Source organism: Coregonus lavaretus (assembly GCF_964263955.1).
Source record: "Coregonus lavaretus genome assembly, chromosome: 16".
Classification (NCBI taxonomy): domain Eukaryota; kingdom Metazoa; phylum Chordata; class Actinopteri; order Salmoniformes; family Salmonidae; genus Coregonus; species Coregonus lavaretus.
The window spans coordinates 11901206-11926764 of record NC_140003.1 but is presented as its reverse complement, the minus strand read 5'-3'; the positions used below and the strand labels follow the sequence as shown (position 1 = coordinate 11926764).

General features: G+C 43.3%; 1 protein-coding gene across 4 annotated transcripts in view; it reads left to right on the top strand.

Moving 5' to 3' along the window:
* LOC311143301 (kalirin-like) overlaps nucleotides 1-25559 on the top strand; it is a gene marked incomplete at its 5' end in the record, with an annotated part of 253356 nt that overhangs the window by 137964 nt on the left and 89833 nt on the right. For all 4 annotated transcript variants that reach the window (XM_084179130.1, XM_084179131.1, XM_084179129.1 and 1 more), the window contains 6 exons: nucleotides 7181-7372; nucleotides 16092-16261; nucleotides 18790-18964; nucleotides 19609-19804; nucleotides 21380-21546; nucleotides 23031-23150. In XM_084179130.1, coding sequence (XP_084035256.1) covers nucleotides 7181-7372; nucleotides 16092-16261; nucleotides 18790-18964; nucleotides 19609-19804; nucleotides 21380-21546; nucleotides 23031-23150 — 1020 coding nt within the window. The remainder of the gene's footprint in view (nucleotides 1-7180; nucleotides 7373-16091; nucleotides 16262-18789; nucleotides 18965-19608; nucleotides 19805-21379; nucleotides 21547-23030; nucleotides 23151-25559) is intronic.

The window sequence follows — 25559 nt, the reverse complement described above, 5'->3', positions numbered from 1 at the left end:
TGTAGCTGCAGTCCATATGAGAAAGAAGGAGGCCAGAACACTTAGACCAAGCAAGAACAAGCTGGAACCAGTCCACTATGGAAATACACTTTCTCATTTCATCACACAGACAAACTGTACGAAGAAAGATGTTCTGCTTTAATAGGCTATATGACTATAGGTCACACGTAGTAGTACTTGAGAGACAGTGCCTGTGTCCCAAATGGCACCCTATTCCCTAGTGCAGTACTTCTGACTAGGGCCCATAAATAAAATAATTGCCAGGCACAATAATTAGACTTTGCTAACCTCCTGAGTGTAATGGTAGCAGCATGAGCCGTGACTAGTGATAACACCAGCGTTAAGGGGATGTGTTTTAATGCTAAATGTATGTGTAATCCTGGTATTACGAAAATGTTTTAGCCCCCCTGATGATGGATTGGCTTGATTAGGGTCACCACTCTTACAAGATGGACAACGTGTCTGTCTTCAGGGCAAGCAGAAGTCTGCCGTTATGTCCCAAATGGCATCCTATTCCCTATATAGTGCACTACTGGTCAAAAGTAGTGCACTATGTAGGGAATATGGTGCAGTTTAGGACACTGTCTGAAAGGCCTGGCCAGGCTTTGATCTGAATATCAGACTCCACATTGTTTACCCTATTTTCTAACTATTTACTTCTCTCTGGGGAAAAGTGTACGAGATGAGGATGTTTAATTCACTCCTACTCCTGAAGGATGGATCAAATGGCTTAATGAATCAAATAAAGCTCTTCATATTGGAATATGTTAAATTTGAGCTCATTAAGATATGTACATATGGCACCATCATCTCCCCATGACACCGCATCAAAGGAGATTGAAACCAAAGTCAGGACTAACAAAATGGGGTGGATCAGACATGGCTAGACACACACCCACAAGTCCACACAGACAAACGCACACGCACACGCACGCACGAACACAAAGCCTTTCATTGATCTTCAACATAATATCTCATCCAGCAGTTTAGAGCTAATTTAATATCAAAAGAAAAGGATGTTATAAAAAATAAAACTTTATCAAGGCATCTTGTCTTAAACCCTCTCTACCATAAGTAATCCTAATGACACCACATTAGTTAATTATTCAGAGAGGTTGTTCTCAGATTCAATCTGCCATTGTAGATGAACGCCCCCCCCCCCCCCCCCCCCCCCCCCGAATGGTGCAGCTCTCTAATGACTGGCCTCAGATGTATTCTGCCTACAAAACATGCGATGGGGATTTGTTTAGGCTGAGCCCTTCTCAATAGGAAGAGAGAGAAAGAGGCACAAAGCTTTTTTTTTCTGGCATCTGGTTATCAAGCTCATAAAAGTCCTGTGCGTGGAACAGATTGAATGAGAGAGAGAGAGAGAGAGACACGACTCCACCTCAGCCCAGCCATATCTGCGAAGGGAAAGCCTGAATGGCATTATTGACTGCACCTCTCTGGAGGGATAAAATAATACAGAAGACAAGGAAGGAGTTCTCCTGATCCGATGAAAGCAAAGTGCTGCCTGGGCTGGGTCTACTGCTGCTGCATGGAATACACCCCACAATGGCTCACGTCCCAAATAGCACCCTATGCCCTACACAGTGCCCTAGGAATAGGGTGCCATTTGGGACGCAGACTACACTACCATTCAAAAGTTTGGGGTCACTTAGAAATGTCCTTGTTTTCCATGAACACATACATGAAATGAGTTTGAAATGGAAATATAGCAAAATGCATAGGAAATGTAGTCATTGACAAGGTTAGAAATAATGATTTTTAATTGAAATAATAATTGTGTCCTTCAAACTTTGCTTTCGTCAAAGAATCCTCCATTTGCAGCAATTACAGCCTTGCAGACCTTTGGCATTCTAGTTGTCAATTTGTTGAGGTAATCTGAAGAGATTTCATCTCATGCTTCCTGAAGCACCTCCCACAACTTGGATTGGCTTGATGGGCACTTCTTACGTACCATACGGTCAAGCTGCTCACACAACAGCTCAATAAGGTTGAGATCTGGTGACTGTGCTGGCCACTCCATTATAGACAGAATACCAGCTGACTGCTTCTACCCTAAATAGTTCTTGCATAGTTTGGAGCTGTGCTTTGGGTCATTGTCCTGTTGTAGGAGGAAATTGGCTCCAATCAAGCACCGTCCACAGGGTATGGCATGGCGTTGCAAAATGGAGTGATAGCCTTCCTTCTTCAAGATCCCTTTTACCCTGTACAAATCTCTCACTTTACCACCAACAAAGCTCCCCCAGACCATCACATTGCCTCCACCATGCTTGACAGCTGGCATCAAGCACTCCTCCAGCATCTTTTTATTTGGTCTGCGTCTCACAAATGTTATTCTTTGTGAATAGAACACCTCAAACTTCGATTCGTCTGTCCATAACACTTTTTTTTCCCAATCTTCCTCTGTCCAGTGTCTGTGTTCTTTTGCCCATCTTAATCTTTTATATTTATTGGCCAGTCTTTGATATGGCTTTTTCTTTGCAACTCTGCCTAGAAGGTCAGCATCCCGGAGTTGCCTCTTCACTGTTGACGCTGAGACTGGTGTTTTGTGGGTACTATTTAATGAAGCTGCCAGTTGAGGACCTGTGAGGCGTCTGTTTCTCAAACTAGACACTCAAATGTATTTGTCCTCTTGCTCAGTTGTGCACAGGGGCCTCCCACTCCTCTTTCTATTCTGGTTAGAGCCAGTTTGCGCTGTTCTGTGAAGGGAGTAGTACACAGCGTTGTACGAGATCTTCAGTTTCTTGGCAATTTCTCGCATGGAATAGCCTTCATTTCTCAGAACAAGAATAGACTGATGAGTTTCAGAAGAACTTGATTTGTTTCTGGCCATTTTGAGCCTGTAATAGAACACACCATTTCTGATGCTCCAGATTCTCAACTAGTCTCAAGAAGGCCAGTTTTATTGCTTATTTAATCAGCACAGTTTACAGCTGTGCTAACATAATTGCAAAAGGGTTTTCTAATGATCAATTAGCCTTTTAAAATGATAAACTTGGATTAGCAAACACAACGTGCCATTGGAACACAGGACTGATGGTTGCTGATAATGGGCCTCTGTACGCCTATGTAGATATTCCATTTAAAAAAATCAGCAGTTTCCAGCTACAATAGACATTTACAACATTAACAATGTCTACACTGTATTTCTGATCAATTTGATGTTATTTTCATGGACAACAAAATTGCTTTTCTTTTGAAAACAAGGACATTTCTAAGTGACCCCAATCTTTTGAACGGTAGTGTATGTCTATTTGTGTGGGAGGAGTGGTTGTGTGATCTAAGTCACTGCCACTAGAGATCCTGGTTCGAATCCAGGCTCTGTCGTAGCTGGCCGTGACCGGGAGACCCATGGGGCGGCGCACAATTGGCCCAGCGTCGTCCAGGGTAGGGGAGGGAATGGCCGGCAGGGATGTAGCTCAGTTGGTAGAGCATGGTGTTTGCAACACCAGGGCTGTGGGTTCAATTCCCACGGGGGCTATAAAAAATAATGTATGCACTAACTGTAAGTCGCTCTGGATAAGAGCGTCTGCTAAATGACTAAAATGTAAATGTAAAAATGAGAATGTGATATAATTCATAGCTGTTCTGGAATTTGCGTGTACTATTGAAAATGTAGATGTGTGGGTTTTAATACAGCCTTTACTATACACCAGTAGATAAGTACATAAGAGCCCTTTAACTGTAATCCTGCTTACTGTATCCATGTCCTTTGAATAGACCCTCCATTGTACCCCGTATAATAAGCTGATCCTCTCTATTCACTATGAATAAATGAGATTTAGGCCAGAGCTCATGCCAATGTGACACAGAGAAGGGATCAGTGTGTGTAAAACTGTTATAGCAATCCTAGGAGGGAGGAAGGGGTATTCTGCTCTACAATACTCACATACAGTGGCTTGAGAAAGTATTCACCTCCCTTGGCATTTTTCCTATTTTGTTGCCTTACAACCTGGAATTAAAATGGATTTTTGCGGGGTTTATATCATTTGATTTACACAACATGCCTACCACTTTGAAGATGCAAAATATGTTTTCTTGTGAAACAAACAAGAAATAAGACCAAAAAAAAGACAACTTGAGCGTGCATAACTATTCACCCCCCCAAAGTCATTACTTTGTAGAGCCACCTTTGCAGCAATTACAGCTTCAAGACTCTTGGGGTATGTCTCTATAAGCTTGGCATATCTAGCCACTGGGATTTTTGCCCATTCTTCAAGGCAAAACTGCTCCAGCTCCTTCAAGTTGGATGGGTTCCGCTGGTGTACAGCAATCTTTAAGTCATACCACAGATTCTCAATTGGATTGAGGTCTGGGCTTTGACTAGGCCATTCAAAGACATTTAAATGTTTCCCCTTAAACCACGCGAGTGTTGCTTTAGCAGTATGCTTAGGGTCATTTTCCTGCTGGAAGGTGAACCTCCGTCCCAGTCTCAAATCTCTGGAAGACTGAAACAGGTTTCCCTCAAGAATGTCCCTGTATTTAGCGCCATCCATCATTCCTTCAATTATCAGTCCCTGCCGATGAAAAACATCCCCACAGCATGATGCTGCCACCCCCACGCTTCACTGTGGGGATGATGTTCTCGGGGTAATGAGAGGTGTTGGGTTTGCGCCAGACATAGCGTTTTCCTTGATGGCCAAAAAGCTCAATTTTAGTCTCATCTGACCTGAGTACCTTCTTCCATATGTTTGGGGAGTCTCCCACATGCCTTTTGGTGAACATCAAACGTGTTTGCATATTTTTTTCTTTAAGCAATGGCTTTTTTCTGGCCACTCTTCCGTAAAGCTCAGCTCTGTGGAGTGTGCGGCTTAAAGTGGTCATATGGACAGATACTCCAATCTCCGCTGTGGAGCTTTGCAGCTCCTTCAGGGTTATCTTTGGTCTCTTTGTTGCCTCTCTGATTAATGCCCTCCTTGCCTGGTCCGTGAGTTTTGGTGGGTGGCCCTCTCTTGGCAGGTTTGTTGTGGTGCCATATTCTTTCAATTTTTAATAATGGATGTAATGGTGCTCCGTGGGATGTTCAAAGTTTCTGATATTTTTTGATAACCCAACCCTGATCTGTACTTCTCCACAACTTTGTCCCTGACCTGTTTGTAGAGCTCTTTGGTCTTCATGGTGCCGCTTGATTGGTGGTGCCCCTTGCTTAGTGGTGTTGCAGACTCTGGGGCCTTTCAGAACAGGTGTAATAATACACTGAGATCATGTGACAGATCATGTGACACTTAGATTGCACACAGGTGGACTTTATTTAACTAATTATGTGACTTTTGAAGGTAATTGGTTGCACCAGATCTTATTTAGGGGCTTCATAGGAAAGAGGGTGAATACATATGCACGCACCACTTTTCTATTATTTTGTAGAATTCTTTGAAACAAGTTATTTTTTTCATTTCACTTCACCAATTTGGACTATTTTGTGTATGTCCATTACATGAAATCCAAATAAAAATCAATTTAAATTACAGGTTGTAATGCAACAAAATAGGAAAAATGCCAAGGGGGATGAATACTTTTGCAAGGCACTGTAAACCTGACAGTACAGGCGAATCAATCCACCTCCACAGCATTCCCTAAGTCACCTATTTTTAATCTTTGTTTTACAATCAATCAAAGCATAGATTTCAAATGTTAAATGTTAGCGCTCTGTTAAACCTTGTCCAGTTTATTTGAAAAAATATGGATTAAGATATTTTGAAGGGGTAAAAAAAAAGATGACCAGTTCAGAATTCTTTGATTGTCTAAAAAAGGCTTAACTGTTGTAACGACTCACTAGGTATGGCTGGTAGGAAGGCATCGAGGAGGAACAATGACAGAAGTCCAACACACAGGGGCACAGTTTAAACCAGGCTAGGCTGGCATATTTATTCAAAATTAAAGGTTCACAAAGCTGGTTCTCAAACATTAACTGAACACAAAACACTCTCCCACTCACCTTAACTGAACCCAGAGTTAGCCTTAACTTTAAAGAAAACTAGATGAGCTGCTACCCAGCTTACCACCTTCACTTGTAGTCCATTCACTTCTTCCTTTGGCGACCACAATGTCCAGGGCTTCAAACAGATGTCTATAGCGCTCAGCGTCCAGCTAGGAGTTCCCTCGTGCTGAACTAAAGCAGGCCCTTAAATTTCCTCAGCTGTGTTGCAGCCTAACGAGGCTGAGTGGCCTCAGGTGTAGGCGTAGCCCTGCAGCCTAGCTTGCTGCCGGCTACAATGCTGGTTGTGGGGCGTGGCTCACGCTCCAAACAGTGGCTTTGCCCGCCCACATCACCGGGGCGCCACACTGTAGATAATCGAAGGTTAGACCCCCACCATACATAGTGTAAATGAGCCGACAGACACAGTAGGTAGGGACACAGATAGGATTTTAATTACATGAATGTGATTATGTGAGGCCCACAGTGTTAAATCTTCTCCAGGGTGCGTGTCACTAGGTAAGGGTCCGCCTTAGCACGTTGAAGCACTAAAAGTATCCCCATATGGAATCTTTATTCCTAAATGGCCCAGAATGCATCCCAAATGGCACTCTACTACCTTTATAGTGCATACATTTTGACCAGAGCCCTATGCACCCTGGTCAAAGGCCTATATCCTATATAGTGCACTACTTTTGACCAGAGCCCTATGCACACTAAAAAGAGTACCATTTGACCCAGTGAATGTGACCTACTGCCAAACCTTACATGAGGTTACCAGTTCCCGAGACTTTGGGTCATCCCATCCTCATCAGATCAGCACGGTGCTACATGTTACACGCTACATGCTAGCCAGGCATTAATCTGTCCTGCCCTGATGGCTGGTGCTCTACTGACTTAGTCCCTACTGCCGTGTTGATCCAGAGGCAACACTTGCCAGGATGTGGGATTACCACATAGGGATAGCCAGGGATTTACCCTGCCACTCTGCACAGTTTTGGGGCAATTTAGTAGCGGAGGCACCCATCGGAGAGAGAGGTCTTGTCTGTCTGTGGCGGTGGAGGACAGAGAAAGACAGGAGTGCAGTAGTCAGTCAAATCATGCAGCGACAGAGTGCAGACAGACACAATTTTCGACTAACTTGGAGACACCAGAGTTGCAGCAGTCAGATCCTGTAGAGTACATCTTACAGACACAGTTCTCTACATACTTATGTTGCAGTCATCTAATTGAGCTGCCCTTGTCTTCTCTGGGTACCAGAACACCTACACCAACGCAGACAAGCTCCTGGAGGCGGCCGAGCAGCTGGCCCAGACTGGGGAATGTGACCCGGAGGAGATCTATAAAGCAGCGCGGCACCTGGAGGTCAGGATCCAAGACTTTGTCCGGCGGGTGGAGCAGAGGAAACTGCTGCTGGACATGTCTGTCTCCTTCCACACCCACACCAAGGAGGTAAGACCTTTGACCCCTGACCTGCATGACCTGCAGGATGGATCACGTTCTATGTCAGGGAAGTTCTGGGGTTCAGTGACCCATTTTTTATGTATGCATAGTATGGGACAATAGAATGGGATTGGATGTGGTAGGACGCAGTCGCTATCTGTTTCCTTCTGCACCCACACTAAAGATGTAGGAGCCCTGACCTGACCTGCATGATGGATCACTCTACCTGTCTTTAAGAGCAGTGACTTGTCACAGGGTTGAGGCTTGGGGTGGCTTGGTTTATGTCACTGATCACTGCAGACAGACAGACAGACAAACAGACAGACAGGGCATACATACCAGTCGTTCACAGAGGATCGCACCCAAATTAGTTAGCGCAGCCTGATCTATGCCAGATGTGAGAGACCCACCTGGGCACCCTATTCCCTATATAGTGCACTACAATAGCCCACATCCCTGGTCAAAAGTAGTGCACTATAAAAGGAATAGGGTGCGAATCGGGATGCAAATTCTGTCTCTGTGAGGGCTACTTCACAGACCTACCATCATCTCCCCTATACTAATGGCCCCTAATCTTAAACTCTTTAAAATCATAGTGTCCAAATGTTATTTTTGACTTTGAACCTGATTTTGTGATGTTCAGAAATTTACAGATCTCTCTCTCTCTCTCTCTCTCGTTCTCTCTCGCTCTCTCTCTCTCGCTCTCTCTCTCTCTCTCTCTCTCTCTCTCTCTCTCTCTCTCTCTCTCTCTCTCTCTCTCTCTCTGTATATATATTTATATATACAGTACCAGTCAAAAGTTTGGACACACCTACTTATTCCAGGGTTTTTCTTTATTTTTACTATTTTCTACATTGTAGAACAATAGTGAAGACATCAAAACTATGAAATAACACACATGGAATCATGTAGTAACCAAAAAAGTGTTAAACTAATTTATTTGAGATTTGAGATCTTTCAAAGTAGCCACCCTTTGCCTTGATGACAGCTTTGCACACTCTTGGCATTCTCTCAACCAGCTTCATGAGGTAGCCACCTGGAATGTGTTTCAATTAAAAGGTATGCCTTGTTAAAAGTTAATTTGTGGAATTTCTTTCCTTCTTAATGTGTTTGAGCCAATCAGTTGTGTTGTGACAAGGTAGGGGTGGTATACAGAAGATAGCCCTATTTGGTAAAAGACCAAGTCCATATTATGGCAAAAACAGCTCAAATAAGCAAAGAGAAATTACAGTCCATCATTACTTTAAGACATGAAGGTCAGTCAATCCAGAAAATGTCAAGAACTTTGAAAGTTTCTTCAAGTGCAGTCGCAAAAACCATCAAGCGCTATGATGAAACTGGCTCTCATGAGGACTGCCACAGGAAATGAAGACTCAGAGTTACCTCTGCTGCAGAGGATAAGTTCATTAGAGTTAAGTGCACCTCAGATTGCAGCCCAAATAAATGCTTCACAGAGTTCAAGTAACAGACACATCTCAACATCAACTGTTCAGAGGAGGCTGCGTGAATCAGGCCTTCATGGTCGAATTGCTGCAAAGAAACCACTACTAAAGGACACCAATAAGAAGAAGAGACTTGCTTGGGCCAAGAAACACAAGCAATTGACATTAGACCGGTGGAAATCTGTCCTTTGGTCTGATGAGTCCAAATTTGAGATTTTTGGTTCCAACCACTGTGTCTTTGTGAGACGCAGAGTAGGTGAACGGATGATCTCCGCATGTATGGTTCCCACCAGGAAGCATGGAGGAGGAGGTGTGATGGTGTGGGGGTGCTTTGCTGGTGACACTGTCTGTGATTTATTTAGAATTCAAGGCACACTTAACGAGCATCGCTACCACAGTATTCTGCAGCGACACACCATCCCATCTGGTTTGCGCTTAGTGGGACTATCATTTGTTTTTCAACAGGCCAATGACCCAAAACACACCTCCAGGCTGTTTAAGGGTGATTTGACCAATAAGGAGTGTGATGGAGTGCTGCATCAGATGACCTGGCCTCCACAATCCCCCGACCTCAACCCAATTGAGATGGTTTGGGATGAGTTGGACCGCAGAGTGAAGGAAAAGCAGCCAACAAGTGCTCAGCATATGTGGGAACTTCTTCAAGACTGTTGGAAAAGCATTCCTCATGAAGCTGGTTGAGAGAATTCCAAGAGTGTGCAAAGCTGTCATCAATGCAAAGGGGGGCTATTTTGAAGAATCTCAAATATATTTTGATTTGTTTAACACTTTTTGGGTTACTACATGATTCCATATGTGTTATTTAATAGCTTTGATGTCTTCACTATTATTCTACAATGTAGAAAATAGTAAAAATATAGAAAAACCCTTGAATGAGTAGGTGTGTCCAAACTTTTGACTGGTAGTGTATATTACTGAACAAAGGGGATGGATGTGATAGATTACCCTAGACAGCGTGTTGTACTACCTTCTTCCCCTAGCAGCTCTTCAGCGTGTAGTGCACTACCTATGGGCCCTGGTCAAAAGTAGTGCACTTTAAAAGTAATATGGTACCATTTTCTATCCCCTTATTGAGGCACTCATTTGAGCACTGGGACAGGAGGAAGATGTATAGGGTGTAAACTGGGCTGGCTGACCACTACTTATTGAGGTCTTCTGATTTGACTGATCCATCCTACCCACCATTCCCAAGCCAGAGTCATTATCCTGTGCTGCGGAGTACCATGATTCATCTGTGGAACTTTGGAGCAGTGTGGAGGATATTTGTTTGGTTCAGTTCTCCTAATGGAGCCATCATTCACTAGCTACACACACACATACATACACATAATTCGTGAGCTAGTCCCAGTTATATATGAGAGGTGGGAGTGTGGTTTTAGGAGTCACAGCTGTTCCACACAGTGTAGAGCAGAGGGTGACTCAGGAGAGTGATTGTGTGAAGTATCTTAGCGGCACAGTCTCACTAATGGGAATACAAATGGCAATGATTTGAAAATCACACATTTTATGGGGAATATACAGTATACAGTGCCTTGCAAAAGTATTCATCCCCCTTAGCGTTTTTCCTATTTTGTTGCATTATAACCTGTAATTTAAATGGATTTTTATTTGGATTTCATGTAATGGACATACACAAAATAGTCCAAATTGGTGAAGTGAAATGAGAAAAATAATTTAAAAATAAATAACGGAAAAGTTGTGCGTGCATATGTATTCACCCCCTTTGCTATGAAGCCCCTAAATAAGATCTGGTGCAACCAATTACCTTCAGAAGTCACATAATGAGTTAAATAAAGTCCACCTATGTGGAATCTAAGTGTCACATGATCTGACACAGTCGAGGTGGACATCCATTAGATTCACCTCTGGCGTTGGCTCCTGGACACGCTGCTTGGTCCAGTTATGGTGGGTTCTTCTGTCCCGATCGTTGGAGGAAGTGGACCAATGCGCAGCGTGATGAGTGAACATACCTTTAATTTGATTCACCACACGAAACAAAACAACAAAATGATACGTGAAGTCCTAGGTAACAGACACAAACCATACACGGAACAAGATCCCACAAAACACTGTGGAAAACAGGCTGCCTAAGTATGGTTCCCAATCAGAGACAACAAGCAACAGCTGATACTCGTTGCCTCTGATTGAGAACCACCCCGGCCAACACAGAAACACATGAGCTAGATAATCAACCTAGAACACAAAACACATAGAAACAACACACCCTGGCTCAACATAACAGAGTCCCAGAGCCAGGGCGTGACACCCGGAGTCTGCAACACAACTAAGCAAGGGGTACCACCAAGCAAGCGGCACCATGAAGACCAAGGAGCTCTCCGAACAGGTCAGGGGCAAAGTTGTGGAGAAGTACAGATCAGGGTTGGGTTATAAAAAAATACCAGAAACTTTGAACATCCCACGGAGCACCATTAAATCCATTATTAAAATTTTTTAAAGAATATGGCACCACAACAAACCTGCCAAGAGAGGGCCGCCCACCAAAACTCATGGACCAGGCAAGGAGGGCATTAATCAGAGAGGCAACAAAGAGACCAAAGATAACCCTGAAGGAGCTGCAAAGCTCCACAGCGGATATTGGAGTATCTGTCCATAGGACCACTTTAAGCCGTACACTCCACAGAGCTGGGCTTCACAGAAGAGTGGCCAGAAAAAAGCCATTGCTTAAAGAAAAAAAATAAGCAAACTGAATAGTTATGCACGCTCAAGTTTTCTGTTTTTTTGTCTTATTTCTTGTTTGTTTCACAATAAAAAATATTTTGCATCTTCGAAGTGGTAGGCATGTTGTGTAAATCAAATGATATAAACCCCACAAAATCAATTTTAATTCCAGGTTGTAAGGCAACAAAATAGGAGAATGCCAAGGGGGGTGAATACTTTCGCAAGCCACTGTATACGGCTGATATTAAACTGTTTGCTACAATTCTTAAGTCTCCACCTTGTACTATTTCCAACAGCCCACTCTGCAGTCTTTTCCAAAGCCGATTTGTGTTATTCACTGTGTTCTCAGTATAGGTTCAGCTTACCTGACTGGCTTTCTCGTGTCTACATGATGCAGTATGGTAGATTGCTTATGGATAATGATGGGATCCGTGGGATCACTCTGGCAGTCAACAGTAGATATTTTTATTGGAGTTAAGCAAAGGGAAGTGGTAAAGCCGTGGGACACCAGAGCTGGATATGAAGTAGTGGTCACACCCAAAATGCCACACCGAAAAAGTGGCCTCCACTTAGACACCTCAGGGCTGCATCCTACATGGCACCCTATCCCCTATATAGTGCACTACACTCTTACAAAAAAGGGTTCCAAAAAGGTTATTCAACTGTCCCCATAGGAGAACCCTTTTGAGTTCCATGTAGAACCCTCTACGTGGAACCAAAATAGGTTCTACCTGGAACCAAAAGGGTTCTTCCTGTAACCAAAAAGGGTTCTTCAAAGGGTTCTCCTATGGGGACAGCCGAAGAATCCCTTTAGGTTCTAGATAGCACAATTTTTTATAAGATCGTACTTTTGACCAGTCCTATGGTTGACCATATAGGCCCTGGTCAAACGTAGTGCACTATGGAGGGAATAGGGTGCCATTTGAGACGTAGACCAGACCAGGAAATGTTGTTGGACTTTGATAGAACCGAAACTCATTGTCTTTTTTTAATACTTTATGTTTTGGGCTTTTAAGGGGCTCTGAGAGCTTGCGCTGAAGAAACAAACAAACCTGTGCTAAGAATGGCCTGAGATAAGACTCCTAGAGTCTGATTGTTATCCTGAAAGCCAAGGCCAAATCCATTATTAATGTAGAGACCAAGATGCACCCCAAACTGCACTCTTTTTCCTATGAAGTGCAGTTCAAAACTCACTTTATAGGGCTGGTCAGTAGTAGTGGTCTACGGAGATGGCATTGCTTTTTAAAAGCCTAATGACACGAAATAGCCAGATTACCGAGGGCACACTCACTGCATCAGATGCTTCACTAATGCCACCAAATCCCTATCAATACCGGCTCAACGGACAATTACTGACAACTTTCCACTTAGTGTTACTCGCTTGATGTGGTGTTCCAAGGGGAAGTTTTGTTGATTGTATTTTCTCATCTCACGTAAAAGAAAACGATGCACTCCACCGAGCATGTTTGATTTACGAAGGGGTAATCACTCCTCCTTAATGTATGAATCTTTTTCATTTTCCTAATCTGCTTTTTCCTCGGCTGCCTCCGCCTTCTGCTCGCTCTTATGGTTTTATCTTTATATCGATTTACGTTTAATATACTTTCTACCAGACTAACAGAAAGCAGCAATTAGCTAAAAGAAAGAAGGTTTCAGTCTGCTGTGCTGTGTGAGCTGAAAGAGACTAATTTGCATTCTGGACTGTGGTCTACATGGAGACATGGTGTTCATCCCAAATGGCACCCTATTTCCCTTTATAGCGCACTACTTTTCACCAGTTTCCATACTTTTGACCATGGGCTCTGGTCAAAAGTAGTGCACTTTATAGGGATAGAGTGCCGTTTGGGACTTAGCCATGAGTGCTCGGTCGGACTGCACCATCAAACAGATGAGGAAAGCAATCAGAGCCATGATTTAGCAATCACAGAGAGGGACTGTTGGAAAGCCTCTCTCTGTCCGCCACATGTTCACTCAGGGCAATATTATGAGATATGGTTGGGACAAGGCTTTTCCCAAATGGCAACCGATTCCCTACATAGTGCACTACCTGTAGAGGTCCAAACGGCTCATTTAAGTGTTCGTTTAGGCTGCTTGATGTTGGCACACTCTAGCTGTGTCCCAAATGGCAACCTATTCCCTATGGGCCCTGGTCAAAAGTAATGCAGTGCACTATATAGTGAATATGTGTCATTTGGGACGCAAACTAAATGTATGAGGAGGATACTTAACTCTATGGACTCCACATGAAACATAGAATATTGATATGCTCTCAGAGAATGTTCTAAGTGCCTTTTGAGTGGAACATTTACATTGAGCGCCCCCAAATTCATTCCGATGCAGGTGTTTTAGTGTTGATCAGATATAGTGTAAATGAGCTATAGTAATTTAATAATTAATCATTTAGTAATTTCGGTCAAATATAGTGTAAATGTAGGTGCTATAATTTAATATAGGATTACAAACCCAGGATTAAAACTATTAAGCACAACCTATTTCACCCTAATCCCATGTCTTAATTCAGATTCATGATGAAATCTGTGTAAGTGTGCCGTGTGTGTTTGTACAGTATATTCTATTACAGTATTACAAACCTGGGATTACAAATATTATGCACAACCTATTTCACCCTAATCCTATGTCTAATCCTAATTCAGGTTTATGGTGAAATCTGTGTGTAAATGTGTGGTAGCTGTTTGTGCTGGTCATGCCCAGTGCAGCACAACACAGCCAGGATCCTTTAGCTACAGCAGCAGACACACAGAGAAGCATGTTTAATTCTGAGCGAGCTCAGATCAGTCATGGGGAGCAGTTACCATGGGAACCACCAAGATGGCAACGCCACTCTCTGCTTTATGATTTTTCTTAACCGTTTGCAACACAGAGAATTCCCTCTGTATGTGTATATAGTCACAATCATGAGTGAAGAGAGGCATTTTTCTCAGCAAAACTACTTGGAAATGTACTGGTTCTAGTGAAAATGATGACAGTGGATATGTCCCAAATGGCACCCTATTCCCTATACAGTGTACTACCTTTGACCAGAGCCCTATAGGAATATGGATAGGGTCCTGGTCAAAATGAGTGCCCTATAAAGGGAATAGGTTGCCATTTGGGATGCAGACAGTATCTCACTGGAGGGAGATGATGACATTAGTATCCTGAAGTGTTCTTTTGTGCACCATTCTTTAAGAATGTGGTTCCTGGAATACAATTTGTCTGTTAGTGTTCGTTAATTGTGTCATGCTAGATCTTATCATTGTACTTATCTGATTCAATGATTAGGCTATGCTTGTTTTGTCTCCCTCATTGCAGTGTTTCAAACAACACTTGAGCACCCACTACAACGAGAGCACTTGTAGTGCTCTCGTTGTAGTGCTCTCCATCTTGAGTCATCTCCATCTTGAGTCATCTCATCTTGAGTCATCTCCATCTTCCAATTATTTTATTATCTATGGAGGAACACTTAGCAAGCAGTAAATACATGCATCATTTTATGGCTTGCTGCACTAGGGGTAAAATGCTGTTATTGTCATGGCTAAAATAATTAAACTCTCCATACTAGATAAACTGTTATGAGTGTAACTCATTTCACACGCGCGCGTGCGCGTGCACACACACACACACACTGCACCCTGAGAGAGAGAGAAGGGCAGAGCAGCATTACTTTTACCATAATGTCCTATGAATATGCTTTGAGGAACAGCAGGCCTAGCAGGCCAAAGCTATGTCCAGCAAGTTAATTTTTATATAAATGGAAAAAACCTCAACAGTGCATCTCAGAAGAGCTCTAACTAACTACAAATAGTGAGAAAGTCTGCGTCCCAAATGGGTATGGGCCCTGGTAAAAAGTAGTTAACTATATATAGGGAATAGGCAATAGGGTTCCATTTGGGATGCAGTCTTGTCAAGCTAGCGTGTGTGCTGATACTGAAATTATGATGAAGCAGGTGCTGAACTTTGCGATTCATTTCCCCCTCAACACAATCTCCTGCCAATTTACTTGGATTATGCTTCAGGTGATGTGTGTAATTGTATATTCAAGCTCCTGTTCCCTCACTGAAATATTAAAGTGGGGGTAATTTTTTTCGGATGAAAAATTAAAACATCTGTATATTTGGAGAAATGTCCGTCTATTTTCGGTGCGTTTTGAGAGCAGTTCTCTAATTGTGGAGATGGAAATTGATTTATTTATTTCCCACTGTCAAACAATTAGTCTAAAGAGAGATACAGTATATGCTGAGTACTCCTCCTGCATATGTATTATACATATGAAGCAAACCCGAAAGGTTATTGTCTATTTTACTAAGTGAATGCATTACTATTGCTGCTTAAAGTTTCACCCATTGTATCCTTTACAGTCTGACCCACAAGGTGTGAGTATGTTGTTTTGTGTTGTGTTACATCTCTCTCTCTCTCTCTCTCTCTCTCTCTCTCTCTCTCTCTCTCTCTCACTCTCACTCTCACTCTCACTCTCACTCTCACTCTCACTCTCACTCTCACTCTCACTCTCACTTTCTCCCTCCCACCCTCCCTTCCTTCCTCCCTTCATCCCTCCCGCCCTCTCTCTCTCCCTCCATTCCTCCCTCCAGTTGTGGACATGGATGGAGGACCTGCAGAAGGAGCTGTTGGAGGAAGTGTGTTCAGACTCGGTGGAGTCAGTCCAGGAGCTCATCAAGCAGTTCCAGCAGCAGCAGACGGCCACCCTGGAGGCTACGCTCAACGTCATCAAGGAGGGAGAGGACCTCATCCAGCAGCTCAGGTCAGTGTTGTATGTGCTACATGTAGGGTGAAGTTGCCCCTAGATGCTGATCTTGGGTCAGTTTTACATTTCCCCCACTAATGGTTAAGGTTAGGAATAGGGGAAACTTCACCCCGGAGTGTGCTACAGAGGCCTCCACCAGTTTTGCCTATTAGACCATTATGAATAAAATTACATGGATGGGGGGGGGCTGATCCTAGATCAGCACTCCTACTTTGAGATGATTTTACGGTACACTCTTAGAAAAAAGGGTTCCAAAAGGGTTATTCAGCTGTCCCCATGGGAGAACCCATTTTGGTTCCAGGTAGAACTCTTTTCGGTTCCATGTAGAACCCTCTGTGAAAAGGGTTCTACCTGGAACCAAAAACGGTTCTTCAAAGGGTTCTCCTATGGGGACAGCCGAAGAACCCTTTAAGGTTCTACTGTAGATAGCACCTTTTTTCTAAGAGTGTACTGTCAAGAGCGATGGAAATATGATGCCATTTCACTACAGTCATCAAAACTCACTCGCTTGTTTTATGGGCCACAGGTCCTTGTGTGGGAGAGAGTGTAAAGTGTCAGAGACCATATATAGACTGCTGCATTATAAGGCTGAGTCCCAAATGGCATCCTATAGGGTGCCATTTGGGACACAGACTAAGTCCAATACTACATTGTGATAGGTGTTGTATTGCTAATCCACTCCAGGGGCAGGTGTGTTAACCTTACTGCAGTGGGCTAAATCAGGGTCACACAGAGTGTTTCTTGGTAGTCTTAAACAAATCTACTTTGAAACAAAAGTATACACCTCACACACATGGTTATGGGCTTAACAAAAATAAGACACCTGTACCATGTCAGATATAGGGCTCTATTTTCGGCTGGTGTTAAGTTTGCAATTTCATCATGTAAAAACTGCCGCTGCCATTTACCAGCCCTAACGCCAGGTTTGGCAATTTACCTGTCTTATATCAGCTCGCTTGCACTCAGATGGTTGGGGTGGAAATATTTGAGGTGTTTCCTTAAAAACATGATACAAAGTTCTCATTTCAGGCAGCGCTGACAGGGATATTTAAGACCAACCAAAAGCTGGTTTTAGCAGTAACGCAGTTGGTTATGGCATGACTTTTCACAGCTGAAACACAGCCTATCCAGCCGTGATGCTGATTGCCCATATGCGCATGGAACAAGAGTAGCCCAATGTGCTTTTGGTGCCTGTATACTTTGTATTTAGAAACAAAATGTTTTTTCCCACTTCGTTTTATTTGATTAAATACTAAGCATAGCCTCCCCTCCTCTCAATTAAGGCTTTTTTTGTCTGCCCAATGCAACCGCGAAGTAGTCAAGACTGTCGATAAAGGGTTTGGCTCCTGAGACTGCTTGAAAATAAATCTTAATCACCAAAGCTTTATTAAAATATCAAGTATGAGAGGAGTGAAACAGTGAGCTGACATTCCCTTTTTATCTATGTATTGTAGGAAGGCCTACATTATTTTAGCCATGCAGGTCCCGTTTTGGACGTGCGTAAAACCCCTACCATGATGTAGGCTACGTGTCCATGCCCATCATGAAACGAGAGATGAGTACCTCGGTGAATACCGGGGAACCTCGTATTTAGAAGTAACTGTATCTGTAACCTGTAAAAATTGCTTGTTTTTTGTTTCATATGTTCAAAACCCAAGCCCTCCCTTACTATAACGAAGGCTGGTTCAACAGCAATGTCTTTTTTATCCTGGCAATTGTATGACATCATTACATTTTACAACATTTTGTTGTTGTTGTTAATTTGCTGTTGAAGCCATGCAATTACTTAGAACAATGTGGACTGCAAATGGGTTCAAGTTAACATATTTAGCAAAGATACTGTAGGTCTACATTTTGTTATTTCGTTTCTGTAAGCCTTTTAAAAAACTATAACGGACTAACATTGGAATTGGAGTTGATTCCAAGGCAATACATAAAAGATTGTAAATACACAACTTGAAGCAACCACATATTTCTGATTGGCCAGTTAGCGGTGATAGTGAAAATAGTGAAAATATTTCTGACACTAGGTGATTTGACTGCAGGAAAGGACTACAGTGCCTTTACAGTGAGGGCAATTAGGGTAATCCATAGAGCTGCTTCGTTTATTACATATTTTACAACCTCTCTAATTGAACACTAACACCATGACAATTTACGCCTATTTTGTTGATGATATTTGGGTGGTGTCCCAAATAGGACCCTATTCCCTATAGGGCACTACTAGTCCTAGCGGCCCTGGTCAAAGCTAGTGCCTTATAAAGGGATAATAGGGTGCCATTTGAGCCGCGGCCTTATTACTGCCCATCTCACAGCTCAGGTTTCTCTCTCTCTCTCTCTCTCTCTCTCTCTCTCTGTCTGTCTCTGTCTGTCTCTCTTTCTCTCTCTCTCTTTCTCTCTCTCTCTCTCTGTCTCTGTCTCTCTCTCTCTCTCTCTCTCTCTCTCTCTCTCTCTCTCTCTCTCTCTCTCACCTTTTTTCACACTCTCTCTCCCTCTCTCACTCTCCCTCTCTCTCTGGGCTCCAGGGACGCTGCCATGTCCACCAACAAGATGCCCCACAACAGCTCCATCGCCCACATTGAGAGTGTCCTGCAGCAGCTGGACGAGGCCCAGGGCCAGATGGAGGAGCTGTTCCATGAGAGGAAGATCAAGCTGGACATCTTCCTGCAGCTACGCATCTTTGAGCAGTACACCATCGAGGTGTGTGGGTGGAAAACGGGTGGAAACGGGGGAGGGGAGGCATTCCCAGGGGAAAGGGGGGAGAGGGGGCTCAGGTGGCCGGTCGATTGGGGGGGGGGCTACTGTGTACTGTGTCCATCTGCTGGCCACACTGTAATCTAATGATCCTAGTGTAAGGCTTTGAGAGACCTAATGTCAGTTGACTTTGATAGATAACTGTGTATGTAGTCCCAGTGCAGTGCTGCTCTCTAGTATGTCCTAGGCCTGAGACGTGCAGTGAATTACCAATGGGTTTGTGTTATGCAATGGTGTCATTATGAACTATAATATGGGGAGAGCTATATACTGTTCTTATAAATGTACAGTATGCCTAAGGGAAGCGATTTGGTTATGTTACTGTTTCACAATATAATCTAAGCTGCACATAATGACTTAATGACATAAGACTCTCAGTGTATCAAGCATCTCAGAGTAGGAGTGCTGATCTAGGATCAGTTTAGCATTTTAGATCATAATGAATAACATTACATGGACAGAGGGGACCTGATCCTAGACCAGTACTCCTACTCTGAGATGCTTGAAACATACGGCCCCAGGTGTGCCATGCAGGTGTAACACTAACAACATTGTTAACCTCTGACCTTTGCCCTCTGCTCTCCCTGCAGGTGACGGCGGAGCTGGATGCGTGGAACGAAGACCTTCTGCGCCAGGTGAACGACTTCAACTCGGAGGACCTGACCCTGGCCGAGCAGCGGCTGCAGCGCCACACGGAGCGCAAGCTGGCCATGAACAACATGACCTTCGAGGTGATGCAACAGGGACAGGACCTTCACCAGTACATCATGGAGGTCCAGGCCTCAGGTAAGACTGACAGCCACTCATATTGCACGGTGATAGGGGATACACTCTACTGCATCTCTTTTGCTCCCGAAGGACACTCTTGTCATTGGATGTTTCTATTGTACATGATCTAAAGATTGTATAACTCACATGGTATGTAACTCTGCCATTAAGAGTCTAGAGCCATGTAACAGGGCTAGGCGTAGAATGGGTTCAGAGAGAGGGACAGGAGAGTAAATGGGTAGGTTTGCTGCCCTGCCAACTCAGAGAGGGAAGCGGTCCACCCACCGACCACCTGACTTGGGCTCATGTGGAAGGAGCTGATAGCAGTGAGGGAGGGAGGGAGGGTGGGTGGCAGCAGTAACAGTTCAGAGGGGCCAAGTCTTATCTGGACAGCTGTGGAGTTCACCATCTGGAGAGAGGGAGAGGAGTCAGGAATTAGGTTTAAAAAGCAAGGCTTTCTTTCCCCCTCAGCACAATCCTCTTACCTTCCTCACTGCACTGCATGAAGCTTAATACTAGGCCTGGGCTGCATCCCAATGGCACTCTGGGAAAAGCACTCAATCTGGGCCACCCTCGTGTGCCCTTCATGGACTGTGTGGACTGTGACATCCCCCTCAGTCCTGACCAATGGAGACTTAAGCCCTCCAAAGGTGTGGGCTGGGCTCTCGACAATATTTCACCCTGGAAGATGAAATTAGCCCAGTGTAGGGTCACATTTTATACTGTACAGTATAGACATTTTTATTGATGTTTTTTGGAGTGGTACACCTCCTCACTATGTCTACGTCCCAAATGGTGCCCTATTCCTTTTGAAGTACACTACTTTTGACCAGGGTGCATATGACTCTAGTCAAAAGTAGTGCGTTATAAAGGGAATAGGGTGCCATTTGGAACACAAATATTGTTTTCTTTTCTCATCAGATACACTTGATAACCCTGTGGTTTTGGGTAATCACAGTAATCATTTAATTAGACATTGAAGTGAAGTGTTGTCTTTTTAAGTCGGGTGATTTAATTAATTGAGAAAAAACACGGCAGATAGAAAATAGCAGGTGTTCATTGGAGAAGGACTTGTGCACTAGCTCCACCTAGTGGTACAGTTTATATCACCTTCCTCATTGATCCCACATACAAGACTGTAACTACCAATTGGATATCGTGAAATTGGGGAGAAAAAGGGGTAAAAAGTACAAACAACTACAAGTACTGTAGGTCCTCAGTCACTCCTATTGCACGGTGATAGGTGAAACACTCAACTGTATGGCTGCATTCCAAATGGCACCCCATTCCCTGTATAGTGTACAACTTTTCAACTGGGCCACTAGGGCTGTCAACAGTAATGCTAACCATGTCATTGGATTTAGGGTAAAAGTTCAGTGAAAAAAATACGAAAAGATTGCGAATCCATTCAGTTTTCCACGTTAATTCAACACCGTCACATTGAATTATTTTGTTGAAATAACATGGAAACAACATTGTTTCAACCAGTTTGCCTGAAAACAAGACAAATGCATAGCTTCATTTATGGTATGTAACTATTTGTGACTGTATGGTTTCATGTGGTAATGACCATAGTCCTGTGTGGTGTTCTAGGCATTGAGTTGACTGGGGAGAAAGAGGTGGATCTGGCCACTCAGGTCCAGGAGCTGCTGGAGTTCCTCCATGAGAAGCAGCATGAGCTGGACGTCAGCGCTGACCAGACCCAGAAGAGACTGCAGGAGTGTCTGCAGCTCCGCCACCTGCAGTCAGAGGTCAAACAGGTGGGTGTACTCACACGCTTATATTGTATAGGGGTAACGAGGGTGAACTGGGCTGGTGAGAGTCTCCAACACACACACTTGCGCACACACACATGCTCACTCGCTTGCAGGCGCACACACACACGCAAACCCACGCGCTCAAATACACACACACACACACATCCACCCAGCAGAAAACACCCTACATCAAACAGTCAGTGTGAGTGTATGGCTGCCAGCAGTGGTTCAATATTTGATCAATGACTGGCTTGTATCAGCTGCTTGGTGAAGACAGCTTTTCACTCCTCTCAAACATGTTTTTGCCGACTTATCTGCTTGTATGGCCTAGAGTAAAATGTCAAGTCAATGTATGCCAGTGCCATTGAGAAACACTAAACTAGATTACTTAATCATTCTCAGACAGGCTAGTAAAGTATTATTGTCTGTGTCAAACCGAGCTTGCGTCTCATATGTTACCCTATTCCCTATATAGTGCACTACTTTTGATCAGGGCCCATAGGATTCTGGTCAAAAGTAGTGCATTATGTAGGGAGTAAGGTGCCATTTGGGATGCATTCTGAGAGAGAAAGCTCTCTGAGGAAATTTCAATCTGAATGTCAGTTTGACATAGAGCACATTTAGCTGTGTGCCTTCATCACTATACAAGAAATATACAAACTGTGGAAATACAGATTAATTAAATATGCTGGATCGCTCTCTCAAACTGAAGTCTGCCGGACCATCCACGTAGCAAATCACCTCTTAAAGTCAATTTAAATATAACAATAAATGAAAGAAAGAAAGAAAGAAAGAGAGTGCGAGGTAGAAAGAAAGAGAGTGGTACTGATGAGCCACATCCCCTGCACAGCCGGTCTCTGAGTTTTAGGAAGCCAGAGAAAAAAAAGATCCATATGTTTCTAATCCCTCATTGGATTTCTAAATGAACAGAAGGGAACATATGTAATATCTAATAGTTAATATGCCTGTGAAGATTATACTACTGCTAATCCTAGTTTATCCCCTTGTTTGTGTTGAACTATGCCACCAAGCTGTGCTTATGAAGCTCAACAATACCAAAGCTCTTTGTGCCTCTAGTTTGATCTCATGCTTCATTTTGGGATTGCATTAGATATGCATTACATAAGCCTGACTTTGGGTATTTCTAAGTCTGACTCAGTCTGTCCCTCTGACATTTTCAACTGCTGTTTGAGGCAAAACATGTCTGAGTATGTTCATACTCATAAAAAAGTGACATTATGAATACTGTATTATGTTACGTGACACCATCCAGTTCGGAGGACAGGCTCATAGTTATGGCTGGAACGGAATGAATGGAATGGTGTCCAACACAACAAACACATGGTTTCCATAGGTTTGATACCATTCTATTTGAGCCATTATTATGAGACATCCTCCCTCACCACCTTCCTCTGGCCTAGACCTAACTGCACCGTACCAATGTACCAACTCTAAACTCCTCTCCTCTCTGTGTGTCCCCCCTGCAGGTCCTGGGCTGGATCCGGAATGGGGAGTCCATGCTGAACGCCAGCATGGTGAATGCCAGCTCGCTGTCAGAGGCAGAGCAACTCCAGAGGGAGCATGAACAGTTCCAGCTGGCCATCGAGGTAACCTCTCCCCCTCCCCAAAACCAGACTGACTGACCAGGCTAATCGCTTCAATGTGCGCTGTCATGAAACTATACACACACAAGCAGGCACGAAGTGTAAACTCTGCATTTGCGCACACACACACACAGGCAAACACAAACACACACATATTTGGTGTGAACTCCATATACCCTTAGACACACACGCAGATGCACACACACAAACATTGTCTGTCAACATTACACACGCTCAGCCGTACACACACACTATCTGGGAAAACAGTGCTCTGTTTGTTTTCATTCAGCTCTTTAAATAGCTGTTGCTCTGAGCATGACGACAAATGTTCACACAAAATATGGGGCTGCTTGGTAAAGTCCTGTATCAGCACACACACACACACAGCACACTGGTGACCTGGCACACAATCTGGCTCTGCTGTGGCTCTGACTCCAAGTAGTGAAGCCTGGATCCGGAGGCCTGTTCCAGCCCAAGAACCACCACCCCAGACTGTGTGTGTATACTTGTGTGTGTGTGTGTGTGTGTGTGTGTGTGTGTGTGTGTGTGTGTGTGTGTGTGTGTGTGTGTGTGTGTGTGTGTGTGTGTGTGTGTGTGTGTGTGTGTGTGTGTGTTTGTGTGGGTGTGTGCATGTGCATGTGTGCTGAATCCTGTCCAGCACAGCTCTGGAATCCATTTGGAGGGAATGAAAATAACCCCTTTAAGAACCTATTAGCTAACTTTTATTAAATCACTGTGCAGGATGTAGAGGGAGTTTTCTTAATGCAATCACCATCCCTTCCTCTCTTTGGGGAAACAAATGTATGTATTTACCCCAGAAAGCCACCACAGTGGCCTATCTCTCCCCAGACATCAGGTTTCTATTGGGACCTATAGAGAGAAAGGGGCAATCTGTGATAGCGTCACACCGGCCACTTTTCTTGGTAAACAGCTGAGGGATGAGGTAAAATAAGCATATATTTTGGGTTCTGATGGGGCAAGACAGTTTATAAGTTACATATTCTTCAAGAATGAATGACTATACAGTCAGGTCTGAAATTATTGCCACCCTTAATAAAGATTTGAAAAAAAGACTGCATAAAATAAATAATACAAATACTGAGCTGTATTGTATGCTAAAAAAAATATATATTCAATTATATTATTTTATACGAATGCAATTGCTCAGAGAAATAGCTTTTTTTTTAACAAGTAACACTATTTTTCTCAAAAAGATAGGGGTCAAAATGTATGGCACCCCTGTTTTCAATACCTTTCAGTACCTCACCTTTCGAGGATAACGGCACTGAGCCTTTTTCTAAAGTGTTTTATGAGATTGGAGATCACATTGGTAGGGATCTTAGACCATTCCTCCATGCATCCTTGATCATCCACCACCATATTTTACAGTAGGTATGGGGTTATTTTCTGCTTATGCATCCTTATTTAGACGCCAAACCTACCACTGGTGTGTGTGTGGCCAAAGAGCTATATTTTCATGTCATCCAACAAATGTAGCCTGGAGTTTGCTAAACAGAATTGGCACTTGGATTGGAACCAATGCAATGGTCAGATGAGATGAAAATAGAGCTCTTTGGCCACACACACCAGTGGTGGGTTTGGCGTCTAAATAAGGATGCATAAGCAGAAAATAACCCCATACCTACTGTAAAATATGATGGTCGATCTTTGATGTTATGGGGCTATTTTGCTTCCACTGGTCTTGGGGCCCTTGTTACTGGTCGACGGCATCATGAACTTTACCCAGTTCCAGGGCATTTTATCCAAAACCTTGGTTGCTTCTGGCAGGAGGCTGAAACTTGGCCGCAAGTGGATTTTCCAGCAAGACAATAACCCCAAGCACACATCAACATCCACAAAGAAATTGATAATTGACCACAAAATCGACATTTTGCAATGGCCATCTCAGTCTCCGGACAGGAACCCCATTGAAAACCTGTGGTTTTGAATTGAAGATGGCAGACGAAGAATATCAAGGATCTGGAAAGATTCTGTATGGTGGAATGGTCTAAGATCCCTACCAATGTGTTCTCCAACTCATAAAACACTTCAGAAAAAGGCTCAGTGCCGTTATCCTCAAAAGGTGATGTATTGAAAGGTATTGAAAACAGGGGTGCCAATCATTTTGACCCATATCTCTTTGAGAGGAAAAATATATTACTTATTAAACAAAATCTCTTTCTCTGCGAAATTGTATTAGTATAAAATAATAGAATTTTCAGAATTTATGAGCATACAATATAGCCAGTATTTGTATTAATATACATAATATATTATTATACCATCTTTTTTGCTCATCTGAATCAATAATTGTAAAAGTCAAAAGATGTAGCAATCATGGATTACCCTTTAAGGGAGTTAAGACTGGATTTACCTGATTATATCATTTTAGATGCAAAATGGATGTTGTAA